Below are 15,284 nucleotides of genomic sequence, written 5' to 3' on the forward strand. Positions count from 1 at the left end.
TCCTTAGGCTCGTCTCTCTTTTCACTCTCCTGTGACATCAAAGATTGAAAAATCTGAACGCAGTCAAACAATCACATTCAACATAGCATGAAGAAAGATTTAGGTATCCGTGATTATTTTAGGTCTGTTGCAATACTTTGACTATAAAGGTGTCACTTACTTGGAAAGCCTATTCTGATAGATAGAAATCTGGAAGCTGTTTTTCTTTCTAACCTTTCCTGATTACTGGGAATGGTAAAATCCTAGAAAGCTCTGCTTCTCCTAACATGAACCTGATTTTCTAGGTCGATGCAACTGATGGCATTAGCTGTATTTTCACATAGGGGAGTCAGACTGAATTGCATCATTATTTCCGCATGCTTAATAACTGTTACCAAGAATACAAATGCACAGCACTGTTAATTGCCCATGAATATTTTCAACATTAAGACCAGCGCACCGTATACAGACCCACAGTATGTGCATTAGGTAATAGGTTTGAGAGAGATGTGGCCCTCCTCCCTGTGAAAGCTACACATTGGTTATCAGGTCTGGAAACACAGAGAATATGGTCTTATATATTATAATTAGTATCAATAAGCTATAAGTCTATGTTCCCAGACTTTGTGGAAAGTCTTATGTGACCTGTATAGACACATAAAAATGAGACTAAAAATACCAATGAAATATGAATCTTAAAGTAGATTACTCAAAAGTATATACACACAACCATGAGTGCAAATGCGGTACACAAAGTAGAAATGGTAGCTAGCCAGATTACTCAGTAGTTTTCCTAGAGGGTTAAGATTTCTAACAGGATACAGCTAAGATATACAGCAACAAACACAGTCTTGACAGCAGCAGGAAAGACCAAATGTTAATGCACTATCAGAATAGAAAGAAATAACCTGACTTAAATGGCACCAGGTGAGAATGACTTAAATAAGATGTATGGAGGCAGTTTAACAGGTAAATTAGATTCACACCATCACACCAGCCTTAGGAAGAGCGTAGAACTGCTTTTCTCACTGTATTGGCTCCTCCTTCACTTTGTTTCAACCTCACCCATTAATGCTCAAGGCTCTCATAACTTGGCAGTGATGACCAAAACCAAAGCATTACTTTCTGCCTGTTGGGAATCTTGCCAGAGAAGGACAAAGGCTGTTTTCAAATTCTCATCAAATTCTGAGAGCATTATTAAAATGCTCTTTCTTGCTGAGAATCATTACTCACATTTTACAGATGCCAAATAAAGAACCAGACATGTAAGAAAGCAAAACGATGTACCTGTGATGACAAAGTGGGCTAATAGCTGGCTAGGAAAGCCGTTCATGGATGCACATCCCCTGCATGACCCCTCTTAACGGCTTTAATCCACTCCAAGTAGAAGAGTGTCACCAGCAAGCATGCGGGACGGTGAGTCAGGTGACTGGGACCTAGACTGCTGTATGATCTGTGGAGAGTCTTCTATTCTTTGGATCTGAGTTGCTTTATTTGTAGAATGAGAAATACGAGTTTGATAGTCTCTTATAGTAACAAAATCATATGACCACTAAAACTAGTACTTGCAGATACTGCTTTCACAAGGCAAATTATTTCTGCTCCATTGATTGAAATTTATGTAAAATGATACGGAAATAGGGGCAAAACCGGGCATACTGGGTCCAGTCCTGGCCAGATAATGCTGCCAGAGAGAGACAAAAGGCCACAGAAACAATAAAACAAACATTTTAAAATCGGAAGTCAGAATAGAAAACAAAGTTCAAGAATTGTTTTCAAGCAAAATGTTAAATGAGTATCATGGGCGGTAAATGGAAGAAAAGTTATACACGCTAACACTGACATAGAGAAATGAAATTTAATATTTTCTATGTTCAGCTTTGTAGAAGAAAGGCTATCTCAGGCGACATGCATTTCTTTTAAGTGAGAGAAAGAGGACATCTCTGCTCAGCAAGGCAATGCAATTTTGGAACAAGTCTGAAGTGGGAATGGGAAGATTTGACAATGAGTCAGAGGCGACTGAGGGAAGAAACAAAAGGCACCATCTTTGGCAGCTCTCTGTGAAGCAAGTTTAAAATTAAGTTTTGAAGCATCCTTGAAAAAGTACGATAAATTGCAAGAAAAAAATTACGTCGTCTTGGGAGGAACCAACAATGTTTTTATAATACTCAGCTGAGGAGCAGAAACTTTCCCCCTAGAATAATATTGCAATTGTGCAGGCACTTGAAAAGACTTCACACAGGCAACTGGGTGAAACAGAAGAGCAGTAGGCAACAAAGTCCAGGCATTCCAGAACTTAGCTGTCTTTGAAACAACACCTTACATTATTCCAAGGGCAGCTCACTTTTAGATTGCCAACAACTCAAATTATTTATAGGAGATTGATTCATATACTTAACCCAATGTGAGAGGGAATATTTCTAATTATATCCAAACATCTTTAATATGAGGGGAATTAGGCTTGGAGATCTTCTTTGCCAAAAACATGTTTTGCCAAATATGTTTTAAGAAAGAGGAGGAGGTTACGTGTTTTCCATATTTGATCCTATAAAAGTACCCTTGGAATGACTGTGACTTGTCTTTCCTCATAAAGCTTCAAGGTAAGAGTGTGTGAGGACAGAGCCCTGTCTGGAGGACGCAAAGGGATGCCTGGCTCCTTGCGTGCATGCCTCACATCCTGGCTTCCACTGTCCTGGCAGCCCTGCCAGTCAAGCACCATCTCACCCTGCAGCAATTTTAATTAGATGTCGTGGTCTTCCCAGTCATTTCCTGGTCCTCAGTTAAAGATTGTGCTATTGTTGGGAATTACTAGAATTTAACCAGAAGAAATTTGCTCTTTTTCTTACAGTTCTGACCCACTTCAAGGTTTCATCTCTACAGGTAAGACCCTGATTATTTTTATCACCCCTTACAGAAAACAAGGAATCTTCAGGCAGTGGTTTGGGAAGAGGCTTAGAGGTTAAAAAATAAAAGCATTTCAATTTCATGACTGACCATGCTTCTCTTGAATAACTCTGAGGGAAATTTTAGAAACTGTGTCTCATTAACTCACATCCTTTGCAGTATATGCAAATGCTTTTTCAGAGCCTTTAGGAGTTTCATGTACATTTTTTCTACTGCTGGCATTGTACTTTGCCTTTTAAATAATTACAACATGTGATGCAACACTTCAGAGTTTCTCCATTAAGAGGGAAAATGTAAATTGTCTTAGTGCAGCTTTTATTCAGCACTAAGGGAAAGATTTTGGGGTGATATCTAAATGGATAACTAGAACAATCTGAATTCTCACCTTTAAAAGTTGTCTAAATACTCATGGTGTTTCATAATCTATAAAATGGAAAATTTTAAAACCTGGCATGAAAAATGGTTTCAGTGAGACAAATCACTTTAATCATTACTGGAGTCACTGCAGTTTGAATGGGAAAATGGGAAAAAGTTTACTCAAGTGAACTTTTCTAAAAGTGAACTTTCCTTTGTTATCATAAAGTACATTATGTATGAGAGCTATTGGCATGATCCATGAATGCAAGTTAAAGTGGCAAGAGATAGATTTGAAAGATAAAGTTTTGTGAGTTTTTTATGAGTCTGTTAGTAATAGAGAGAGAAAATATAGTTAGTAGCTGACATAATAAACTTTGAAAAATGCCAAAGACTAACAAAGAAACTAAGTTTGTCAAAGTTACAATAAAGGGACAAGATAAACTGATGTATAGTAAAATATTTTTAACAAAACAATGCAAAACAAAGCTCCTTACATTTTGACTTTCTTTAACGTTAGCCAGTCTTTGTAACCCCCAAGTTTATAATGAAAAACTTCTTACCATATACAAAACAGTCCCTAAAATTTTGGCCACATATTCTAACTGTTCTTTTACATTGCAAAGCCAGCTCTGAGCCTTTCTCTGTATCCAGCATGTATCTTTAGAGGTCTGAAGGATGCCTAAGAGAAGAGTGGTCCCTGCCTACAAGATGCCTGTCATCCAATGAGGAAGGCGAAATCTATGAAAGAGCCAGAGAACATCCTGCCGTCATCTTATCTTTCATTCTTTATAAACAGTGATAGCTAGCTTACAAAGATATATATATATATCTTACAAATATATATGTATAGATTTCAAATAAAACACAGAAAGCAGCTACAGTACCACAGTAGGTGATCCAGAAACAAATGTCTCCTTCCAAATGTATGATTAAGTACCTGTCAGCACTGGCACAGAACAAGCAGACTGACATTTCATGAACAACCAAGCCAGGGAAGTGGTGATACCCAGTGCAATGCTAAGTGCCCCACCGGTCAACGAATCTGCAAAAATACTTTTAAAATATGAGTTTAATGGGCCAGTTTTTAAATTTCTATTATTTCTTTTCTTCTTCTGCCAGGCAAGGTCCTTAGCGGGGCTGCCATCATAACCTGCAGCCATGAGTTCTGACGCTGACATGGCCATTTTTGGGGAGGCTGCTCCTTACCTCCGGAAGTCTGAAAAGGAGCGCATTGAGGCTCAGAACAAGCCCTTTGATGCCAAGACATCTGTCTTCGTGGCGGACCCAAAAGAGTCCTTTGTGAAAGCAACAGTGCAGAGCAGGGAAGGGGGGAAGGTGACAGCCAAGACTGAAGGTGGATCTGTGAGTAAAATGTTTGGAACTGGTTAGAGTGCACCATGCTTTGAGTTTATTTAGCTGACACTTACATTCTGACCCCATCTCTCCTGTTTTACTGAGCAGACAGTAACGGTGAAAGATGACCAGGTGTTCCCCATGAACCCTCCCAAGTATGACAAGATCGAGGACATGGCCATGATGACTCACCTGCATGAGCCTGCGGTGCTGTACAACCTCAAAGAGCGTTACGCAGCCTGGATGATCTACGTGAGTTTTTTTCCTCTGACCCTGTACTCATGCAGGTAGTTAATATTATTTTTAAAATAGTAGATGGTTAAGGTCCCCATCAAATAATTATATTTCTTTAAAAATATTAATTAATTAATTTACTTATTTTTTTATTGGTATAGACCTACTCAGGCCTCTTCTGTGTCACCGTCAACCCCTACAAGTGGCTGCCGGTGTACAATGCAGAGGTGGTGACGGCCTACAGAGGCAAAAAGCGCCAGGAGGCCCCGCCCCACATCTTCTCCATCTCTGACAATGCCTATCAGTTCATGCTGACTGGTGAGTGGGTCAATTGATTCTCATATAAATAATTTCATCATCCATAATCACACAATGCTAGAGCAAAAGCCCTTCAGAAATGACTTAATCCAATTCTCTTGTTGCTCAGAAGAGATGATCAAAGCACAGAAAATTATATACTATCAATGCTGGGGATGAAACTCAACTTTCACCATTCCACTTCCCATTACCTTACTAGACCTTGTGACTGCCTTATCCTCATTAACTTTTTTAACCTGCAAACACATGATTTACTTTATCCACTTAAATAATAGAAGTAAGACTAAGTAACAACAGAATCATAAATTATATGACTAGAAATGAAAAATATGTTTTCAACCTTTTAGCGCTTCAGTTTCTTGTTGCTTGTAAATTGTATACTTTTCAAAGCATCATTATAATTTAAAAGTCATCATAGTACATCCTAGAAACAATGGCCTCGAATAAAGATGATGTTTGGAAGCCACATAAATATAAACAGAAATTATTTTGTTTTTTCCTAAAAGAAATTCATTTTGATAAAGCCACTGTCTTTTATCTCATCTTTCCTTAACACAATGTCATAATTTTGAGAAGTTTGATCATAGTTAGAGTTGTACTTTGTGACCATTGAGACAAAGAAATTAAAGTTCAACCTTGGGTTGAGTTACATTATTGTAACCTGTCTAACCACAGTCTAAACTCTTAGCATAGTATGCATTCTTCAGCTACATGCATTAATCAACAGACAGCTGCAGTGAAATCTACAGATGGAAACGAGGTGATATGTTTGGCTTTAGAGCCACATTTCTCTTTAAGTTAAATCAGCAAGGTAACTTCCTGTGGCAACTTAAGGAACTTAAAATGTGGCAACACTTTATGCTTCTTTCCCAATAATAAAAACTCTCTTTCAGCCAGTTTTTTAAAAAGGATTAAGAATAATACCATATATAACTTCATAATAATATGTTGAAAAACTCTACGGAAAATATGACACTTATATATTCAAATTGTATACTGATTATCCATTATTTTCTTCTAGATCGGGAGAACCAGTCTATCTTAATCACGTATGTACTCTCATTCTGATATTTATTGCTATTTTATTCTTACTAGGAAAATAACAAACCAAGAAAAAAAACATTAATGCCCCCATAACAATGCAATAGTATGCTCATCCAGGAACAAGATAAGGTGATGTTTTCATTTTATGGTAGGGTATAGACTGAGTAAGAATTTAAAATAAAAATGCTCCAAACTATATACTCATTTGTTAGTCTAATTATGATAGTTCCAAAGGACTTTCCTAGATGTAGAAAATGTAAAATGCTTCTCTGAGCTTGGCCAGGGTCCAACACAGTGCAGAGAGTGGCATATAGCCTTCAGAAGACAGAGCAGTTCAGGAACATTGTCAGTGGGCCTACTCAGAGAATGTCTATACTGTACCTTCAGAGACCTAACTTGAGCTTCATCTCTAGTCCAAGAGAGCTGAAGAACAGATGCACATTTTGTAGAGTTTCTTGCTAATTGTTCCATTTACCATACAGTTGTCGAGTGACTGCTTTGTGGACCTTCTCAGTCACAGGCCTTAGAAGCTAGAAAAAAGCCTGGAACATTTTAAACAGTTATGTGATAAAGAATGAATTTCTCTACTTCTTGTCAGTGTAAAGCAGAGAAATGATGTGAGCTATCTGTAGGCTGAAAAAAAAGATCTAGAAGACTCTCAGAGATACATAAAGACAGATACAAGAGGCAGAAAATGCTGGTGGTAGAAATAATTTCATTTGTGACAGTGCTTAATTTCTCACATGTGTTTGGGTTTTGGTCAGTGGAGAATCTGGTGCTGGGAAGACTGTGAACACGAAGCGTGTCATCCAGTACTTTGCAACAATTGCAGTTACTGGGGACAAGAAGAAGGAGGAACCAACTTCTGGCAAAATGCAGGTGAGTCTGGCTGCCACGGTCAGAATCCAGGCTCTGTCGGGCCCTCATGCAAGAAAGCCCCAAGCCCCAGGTGCAAGAACTGCTCTTGCCTTTGCAGGGGACCCTTGAAGATCAAATCATCAGTGCCAACCCCCTACTGGAGGCCTTTGGCAATGCCAAGACTGTGAGGAATGACAACTCCTCTCGCTTTGTAAGTCTCTTGGTCTCGGAAGGGGCCTCGTTGCCTTTAGATGTCAGAGAAAGCATATCAGAAAGCATACGATTTCAATTGTATCACTCTTGTGTGCTTTGAGATTTGTGGATAGCGATATGTTTTTTATTCAACAGGGTAAATTCATCAGGATCCACTTTGGTACCACGGGAAAGCTGGCTTCTGCTGATATTGAAACCTGTGAGTAACAGAACCTCCTCAGCAGAATCCAAGAATGACAAATGATGGTTTTTGGAGGAACATTCTGCAGCTCCTGCTGAGTGCAGAGCTCATAAAACCCCAGTCTGCTGCCAGGCATGCCTGTGGTTGGTGCCAACCTTATCCAGAGCTCACAGTGCTCTCTACCCACTACAGGCATGAGCTAATGATTCTGTAGAAACTACCAGGAACTGTTTGGCTTCTCTGAAAAGTCTTGGCCTCAGAATAATTTCAAAATTTTCAAAGAAATGAGTATCAATAGGGATTGGTAAATGTGTTGCCTCTGGGTTGAGAATATAGGATTTCTTCCTCGTCTGAGTATTCATAAGTATTGCTATTAGTAGTGCCCTGATTGTAGAGTAACTGAAGACCGCGGGGTTGGAGAAATCTCAGTACTGTACTGTATTTCAAATATCAAGGTTCCTCTGTATGAGAAGTTAACTTGTCTTTGGCCATACATACTTCACTTTCTAGAGATGGTAACAGGAACTGCAGTGGTGTTTATAAAGACATGATATGTGGTGCTTCATGGAAACATTCAGTGAAATCTCAAAGGGCCGGTCAGATGTAACGTTTGGCTTCAAGTTCTAAAATCACTGTAGAGCACTTTATAATTTTCCTCCAATCCTATGTCTGTCCTCTATTGCAGATCTTCTGGAGAAGTCTAGAGTTACTTTCCAGCTAAAGGCTGAAAGAAGCTACCATATTTTTTATCAGATCATGTCTAATAAGAAGCCAGATCTAATTGGTAAGAAACACTTAAATTCACAGGTTCAAAGTTAATTGTTCTACTGACCTCTGATGTAAAATGTATATTGTGATTTCTATGTACACAGAAATGCTCCTGATCACCACCAACCCATACGACTATGCCTTCGTCAGCCAGGGAGAGATCACAGTCCCCAGTATTGATGACCAAGAAGAGCTGATGGCCACTGATGTAAGTTATACATTATGTATGGGGATGACAGACAGTAACAGCTTGCTGTGGGTGTGGTTCAGAATAAAGTATACACTCTCCTAAGTAAGTTAGTGTCTTCTGCCCTAACTTTTTTCTTCTCTTTCCTGGTAGAGTGCCATTGACATTCTGGGCTTTACTTCTGATGAAAGAGTGTCCATCTATAAGCTCACCGGGGCTGTGATGCATTATGGGAACATGAAATTCAAGCAAAAGCAGCGTGAGGAGCAAGCAGAGCCCGACGGCACTGAAGGTATAAAATGGGCCTTTACCTGGCTTTAATGAGAGAACATAGGGCCAAAAAGCCCATCCAAACTCACGCCTCGGGGCTGGGGATTTAGCTCAGTGGCAAAAGGGCCTGCCTGGCAAGCGCAAGGTTGTGAGTTCGGTTCCCGGTACCGGAGAAAAACCAGAAAAACCAAACTCACGCCTCTTCTACACTACAAGTCATGTTGGGCAACTGAATTATGTTTTCACAGTTGCTGACAAGGCAGCCTATCTCCAGAATCTGAACTCTGCTGACCTGCTCAAAGCACTCTGCTATCCCAGGGTCAAGGTCGGCAATGAGTATGTCACCAAAGGCCAGACTGTGCAGCAGGTAAGTACATGACTTCAACAAATCACACATTTGACCCAACCATGTGACATGTCTTTTTAATGCTAATAAATATTACTGTGTTTGTGAAGGTGTACAATGCAGTGGGTGCTCTGGCCAAAGCCGTCTATGAGAAGATGTTCCTGTGGATGGTCACCCGCATCAACCAGCAGCTGGACACCAAGCAGCCCAGGCAGTACTTCATCGGGGTCTTGGACATTGCTGGCTTTGAGATCTTTGATGTGAGTTGGCAGAAACTGATAGCAGAATAGTTGACAAATGTTGTTGCAGTTGTGCGTGGAAAGGATCTATGAAACATGGCTGCATTATAAACTTAACTGACACATGAAAGGGAACCAAAATTTGCCCATGAAAAGACATGAACTTTGAGTGAGACAGACCTGGATTTAAACACCAGCTCTAGAAACTCCTAGTTGTGTGGTAATGGTATGGTATGCAAGTGATCATTGAGCAGTTTCAGTGAGGACTCATAGGGAAAGCACCTAGTTCTTCACGTACACAGTCATTTCTGAGCTCTTTTTGCCAATCAAAAGATTCTGAACTTATAGTTTTTAGCACAGTCCCCAACACAAAGTCAGCATTCAGTAGATGATAAAAAAGAAGATGGTAAGGGCAATGATGGAATAAAAAATGGTGGTGGGAAAGACAAGGACAAATTCGACAAAAGACTTTAAGATTCTTATCTGCCTAAAGAAGTGAAATGAAGTCTGTTTTAATATTAGGATAATCTCTCCCATACCCAGATGTAGAGGATAGAAATAGCATTGTAAACAAACTCATATTTGTCTGCCTAAGAAAGAATGCTATATAGCTTACTTTACTACTAATAAGGCTGCTGACAGCAGTATTTCTGATGTGTCTCATGCTAAGGTCCCATTTCTAAACTTTTTGCTATGTGTGAGCTGATAGAAACTGGATGAAATTTGAATAAGGGGCTTGCTACAGGCAGACAAAACTGTAGCATCCTAAGGGGGCAGTTAGGCTATCCAATTGAGAAATTCACCTTTCAAAGAGAATCTTTCATTAGAAACTGAGCATTAATTTGAATCTTCCACATATTAGTTCAACAGCCTGGAGCAGCTGTGCATCAACTTCACCAATGAGAAGCTGCAACAGTTTTTCAACCACCACATGTTCGTGCTGGAGCAGGAGGAGTACAAGAAGGAAGGCATCGAGTGGGAGTTCATCGACTTTGGGATGGACCTGGCTGCCTGCATCGAGCTCATTGAGAAGGTTCTCTTACTTTTTTCAGACCACAGATTATATCAATTATATGAAAGAAAATCATAAAATCTTGGTATATGCCTTAGGAAAAACTTCTACTTGTATATAAAAGTGAAAATTCTTTCTTTGGCGAACTCTGCAGTAGCTACTCTGGTAAAAGGAGAGTGAATATTTTCTATAAAGTCCAGAAGTCTATACCTACGCAGAGTTTGCAATACAAAGCCTTACATTTAAAGCCATTTTTCCTTGTTAAAAACAGCACTGATCAGGCATTTTTACTTATTTTTTTGTTAACTGTAGCTCCATTATTACTACATTTGAGGTGTAAATTTCTAGTAGTTTAAGGCAGAAGCTTTCACACTCTGGTTCTGTTGAAGACTCCCAAAAGTACATAACATAAACTCCACAGAAGCCCAGCCCTCATCTGTGTTACTCTGCCATATCCCAGAGCTTGCCATAGTGCCACACCCTTGATAGGCATTCCAGAATTCATATGGCATTGGTTGCTTTTCTTTCTTCCAGCCAATGGGCATCTTCTCCATCCTGGAAGAGGAGTGCATGTTCCCCAAGGCAACAGACACCTCCTTCAAGAACAAGCTTTATGAGCAACATCTTGGAAAGTCCAACAACTTCCAGAAGCCCAAGCCCGCCAAAGGCAAGCCTGAGGCCCACTTCTCGCTGGTGCACTATGCCGGCACCGTGGACTACAACATAATTGGCTGGCTCGATAAGAACAAGGACCCCCTGAATGAGACAGTGGTTGGGCTGTACCTGAAGTCTTCCATGAAAACTCTGGCTTATCTCTTCTCTGGAGCAGCAGCTGCTGCAGAAGCAGGTAATTTTCAATAAACTAATATTTTACTTAATATATAAAACAAACAGAGGAAGCCTATCTTATAACTGCTCATGTTTTCTCTGCCCCTTCAGAGTCTGGCGGTGGGAAGAAAGGTGGCAAGAAGAAGGGTTCTTCTTTCCAGACCGTGTCCGCTCTCTTCCGGGTACCAACTTCATCTTCTCTCCAACTAGACTTAGGCTATTAGAGTCTATGCTTTGTGTGGAAAAGAGGAAGTAATCTTGCAAGGACTCTAAAACTGTGTGTGTGACAGGAAGATGGGTCAGATAATTGTGACTGAATTGAGTTTTAAAGAGCTTTAAGATAGTTTGGAAGAGACACCTCAGTCAATTAGACACGGAAGCTAGTATGAAGCAGAGTGAACCGTAGAAGAATCAGACAGCTATACTCAGTTTTCGTGCTTGAGAATGAGGTCATTTGCCACTTAAATGATGCCATTGGGATAGGATTAAGGACAGCATGGGATTTTCTTGAGCTCTTAGTAGCCTCCAAGAGGTTAAAGTGCTTAAGTATAAATTAGTATAGAACTGAAGTGAGCATATTGTGAAAGTTGAGGATAGCTGGATAATAATGGAAATTGGAGAGTGAGCCCAAAGAAGAAGAGATAAGAACACAATTTGATGTGATAACGAAAAGCTCTTGAAGGAAAATACACTCTTCTTTTAGCAATCTCATCCCTAATTGCAATTCTAACAACTGAAGCTCTAATTATTTTGAGAAAACAGCTTCATAGGACAGAAAATTTGTTATACTTGGTAACATGGCTGGCAATTTTATGCTATCTTGAAGAATGAGGATTAAAAGGTCACTTTCTGTGATGCCAGCAGGAAGACATAGCTCTGTATCTCAAAGGAATAAGCATGTGATGAAAGAGGTAGAGATAACTGAAAATTGTGTCAAGAAAGAAGCAAGAGACTTGGAGAAGATACTGAATTAATAGTAAAACCAGACTGCATATATAGGCAAAAAAGAGATTAATCTCATATGTTTAGAATGTCATACTGAATTTAAAACATATGCTTGGTAATTCAACATCAGTGAACAACTGCTTCAACAGCTTATAGAAACATATGTTTATAATACATAAAAAATATAAAGCAGGAGAGCATGTTGGGAATGTGAAAATTCTAGTGGTAACTCTTTGAAAATTCTAACATGGATACTGTTCATAGAAGTGCGTCAATGCCATGGACCATGATCATTATATCTGTACATATGAACATACAAAAACTGCATTTTCAAATCAAGTATTTATACAATTCCACAGGAGAATCTGAATAAGCTGATGACCAATCTGAGGAGCACTCACCCCCACTTTGTGCGGTGCATCATCCCCAATGAAACAAAAACTCCTGGTAAGACACTTTTGATACTCACCCAGACAAGCTGCAGTGTGTTTGTTATAGACAGGAAATATGGCACTGGCACTCCTTCTTTCAGGCGCCATGGAGCACGAACTGGTCCTGCACCAGCTGAGGTGCAACGGTGTGCTGGAAGGCATCCGCATCTGCAGAAAAGGGTTCCCAAGCAGAATCCTTTATGCAGACTTCAAACAGAGGTCAGATATTTTCACTCTGACTTTAAGACATTCTTGTTACTTGATTCTTCAGTAAAGAATCCCTCTATTAATCTTTTATACCTTTTATTAAAATTCAGTAGGAGATAAATTTAGACTATTTATGGATATATGAAAAATGTGAAATCTTTTGAATACACAGAGCAAAAGGGAAGAATGTGGTTTCTTCTTTATGTTTGGCTACCTAATGGTTATGTTATTTCCATGGCAGGAAGATTTCCTGTTGATGACAACAACCATATTATTTGTTTGTCTTAAACAGATACAAAGTATTAAATGCAAGTGCTATCCCTGAAGGACAATTCATTGACAGCAAGAAGGCTTCTGAGAAGCTCCTTGGGTCCATTGACATTGACCACACCCAGTATAAATTTGGTCACACCAAGGTAATGTTCTCTAAATCCAACCTGATGCTTTTCCTGTCCCTTTGAAATTTATGTGTGGTTTCTCATCTACACCACTGCCTATGCACAGGTCTTTTTCAAAGCTGGTCTTCTGGGGCTCCTAGAGGAGATGAGAGATGAGAAGCTGGCTCAACTGATTACGCGAACCCAGGCCATGTGCAGAGGGTTCTTGGCAAGGGTGGAGTACCAGAAGATGGTGGAGAGGAGGTATTAACAAGGATAACGTACTTTACCCCCACTGCCCTAGGTTTTTAAATTGGTTCCTGTTATAACCTGGTTTTTTGCATGTCTGTTCTTATCAAAGAGAGTCCATCTTCTGCATCCAGTACAATGTCCGTGCTTTCATGAACGTGAAGCACTGGCCATGGATGAAGCTGTATTTCAAGATCAAGCCCCTCCTCAAGAGTGCAGAGACAGAGAAGGAGATGGCCAACATGAAGGAAGAATTTGAAAAAACTAAAGAAAGTCTTGCAAAGTCTGAGGCCAAAAGAAAGGAGCTGGAAGAAAAAATGGTAGCTCTGATGCAAGAGAAAAATGACTTGCAACTCCAGGTTCAAGCTGTGAGTGTCAGATCTCAGTTTTGCAATCTGCTGCTAAAATTTCAGCTCAGTGATCACTAAGATAAGCTCTCAATTCTGTGGAATTAAGCAGCCAGTTACACATTTTTCCCCAATTCGCATCCCTTTGGATATTCTATGTTAATAATCCCATTCTTAAGACCTAATAAATATACAGAGAACTGTGGTAAAATATTTGATCAACAGCCACTGTATAGCCCATTTTTTATGATCCAAAACTGTCACCAAAACATTAAATTATTCTCCATTTCTTTGAGTTCAGAAAGGGAATCGATTGGTTCCATTGGTTCTACAGATTTTGGATACATAGTTTAAAGTTTTTCAAAAAGACAAACTGCAAATACTTAAGTTAGTTCTGCAACTTTACTGTACTTTGTACAGACTAGTATTTTCTAAACTGAGGAGAGGTTCATCATGCCTGCAAGAAACAAATGGTAACTGAAGGAAGTATTTCAGCTTGAACCAAGTATACTCCTCTCCCATTGGTACAGGATGACTTCTCTCGATAATATTCCATCAACAGCACACATAGTACATATTTGATAAATTCCAGGCCCCAGTGATACCACTTTGTGCTAGAAACATGACCTGTGCTGTCACAAGTTTATATTCTAACTCCCATTTTGTCTCATGTGAAACACTCTTGTTACTTCTCTAAGCACCACATTTTAACATGTGCCATTCCCCTTAGCTTTTCTGGATGTCCCCTTTAATTCCAAACTATTATATCACTGGAGGACATGCCTTGCTTTTAAATAATTTTTCTGATATTGCTGTTCCTCCTACCAATCTTCTACACACCAAGTCCTTTCATTTACTGGCCTCTTACATATTAAACTTTAAAAAACAAACACTAAACAAAGAAAACTGATCTAAAATTATATACCAGCAAGTTAAACATAGGTCACAGGAAATATAGGTGTCATAATTTTACCATGAGCCACAATTTGAATTTCTTTAAAAAGATGTCCAATTTTGTGATAAGTGCCCAACTAGTATTTGCTCAATGGTGGAAAGCTAGTAAGAATTAATCTGATGCTTGAAAACATATTTTACTTATTTAGTTTCAGAACATTAATAGTATTTGAAAATGTCCAAGGAACTAAATACTAAATGTATCTATTGTTTTTTCAAGGAAGCAGATAGCTTGGCTGATGCAGAGGAAAGATGCGACCAGCTGATCAAAACCAAAATCCAGCTGGAGGCCAAAATCAAGGAGGTGACTGAGAGAGCTGAGGATGAGGAAGAGATTAATGCTGAGCTGACAGCCAAGAAGAGGAAACTGGAGGATGAGTGCTCAGAACTGAAGAAAGACATAGATGACCTTGAGCTGACACTGGCCAAGGTTGAGAAGGAGAAGCACGCCACAGAGAACAAGGTATGAAGCCTATTCTCATGTACTATGCAGAGGTTCTGCCACCCAACAAAGCTGCTTTGTACCAGAAATGACCTCTTTCTTAACCTTTGCAGGTGAAAAACCTCACAGAGGAGATGGCAGGCCTGGATGAAACCATCGCTAAGCTGACCAAGGAGAAGAAGGCCCTCCAAGAGGCCCACCAGCAGACCCTGGATGACCTGCAGGCAGAGGAGGACAAAGT

The 15,284-nt window shown here is 39.6% G+C and overlaps 1 protein-coding gene across 1 annotated transcript in view; it reads left to right on the forward strand.

The window, feature by feature from the left end:
• Nucleotides 1-2,749: 2,749 nt before the first annotated feature.
• The window catches only part of LOC102005355 (myosin-1), a gene marked incomplete in the record, with an annotated part of 23,494 nt that continues 10,959 nt past the window's right edge, over nucleotides 2,750-15,284 (forward strand). Inside the window, 23 exon segments of the mRNA XM_013522111.1 lie at nucleotides 2,750-2,859; nucleotides 4,360-4,602; nucleotides 4,702-4,845; nucleotides 4,989-5,145; nucleotides 6,167-6,194; nucleotides 6,954-7,068; nucleotides 7,166-7,258; nucleotides 7,396-7,459; nucleotides 8,127-8,225; nucleotides 8,314-8,417; nucleotides 8,550-8,688; nucleotides 8,915-9,033; nucleotides 9,123-9,272; nucleotides 10,114-10,284; nucleotides 10,798-11,110; nucleotides 11,203-11,273; nucleotides 12,396-12,483; nucleotides 12,569-12,686; nucleotides 12,967-13,090; nucleotides 13,179-13,315; nucleotides 13,413-13,668; nucleotides 14,822-15,064; nucleotides 15,157-15,284. Coding sequence (XP_013377565.1) covers nucleotides 4,399-4,602; nucleotides 4,702-4,845; nucleotides 4,989-5,145; nucleotides 6,167-6,194; nucleotides 6,954-7,068; nucleotides 7,166-7,258; nucleotides 7,396-7,459; nucleotides 8,127-8,225; nucleotides 8,314-8,417; nucleotides 8,550-8,688; nucleotides 8,915-9,033; nucleotides 9,123-9,272; nucleotides 10,114-10,284; nucleotides 10,798-11,110; nucleotides 11,203-11,273; nucleotides 12,396-12,483; nucleotides 12,569-12,686; nucleotides 12,967-13,090; nucleotides 13,179-13,315; nucleotides 13,413-13,668; nucleotides 14,822-15,064; nucleotides 15,157-15,284 — 3,065 coding nt within the window.

Source organism: Chinchilla lanigera, unplaced genomic scaffold (assembly GCF_000276665.1).
Source record: "Chinchilla lanigera isolate Chin_1 unplaced genomic scaffold, ChiLan1.0 scaffold00066, whole genome shotgun sequence".
NCBI classification, from domain to species: domain Eukaryota; kingdom Metazoa; phylum Chordata; class Mammalia; order Rodentia; family Chinchillidae; genus Chinchilla; species Chinchilla lanigera.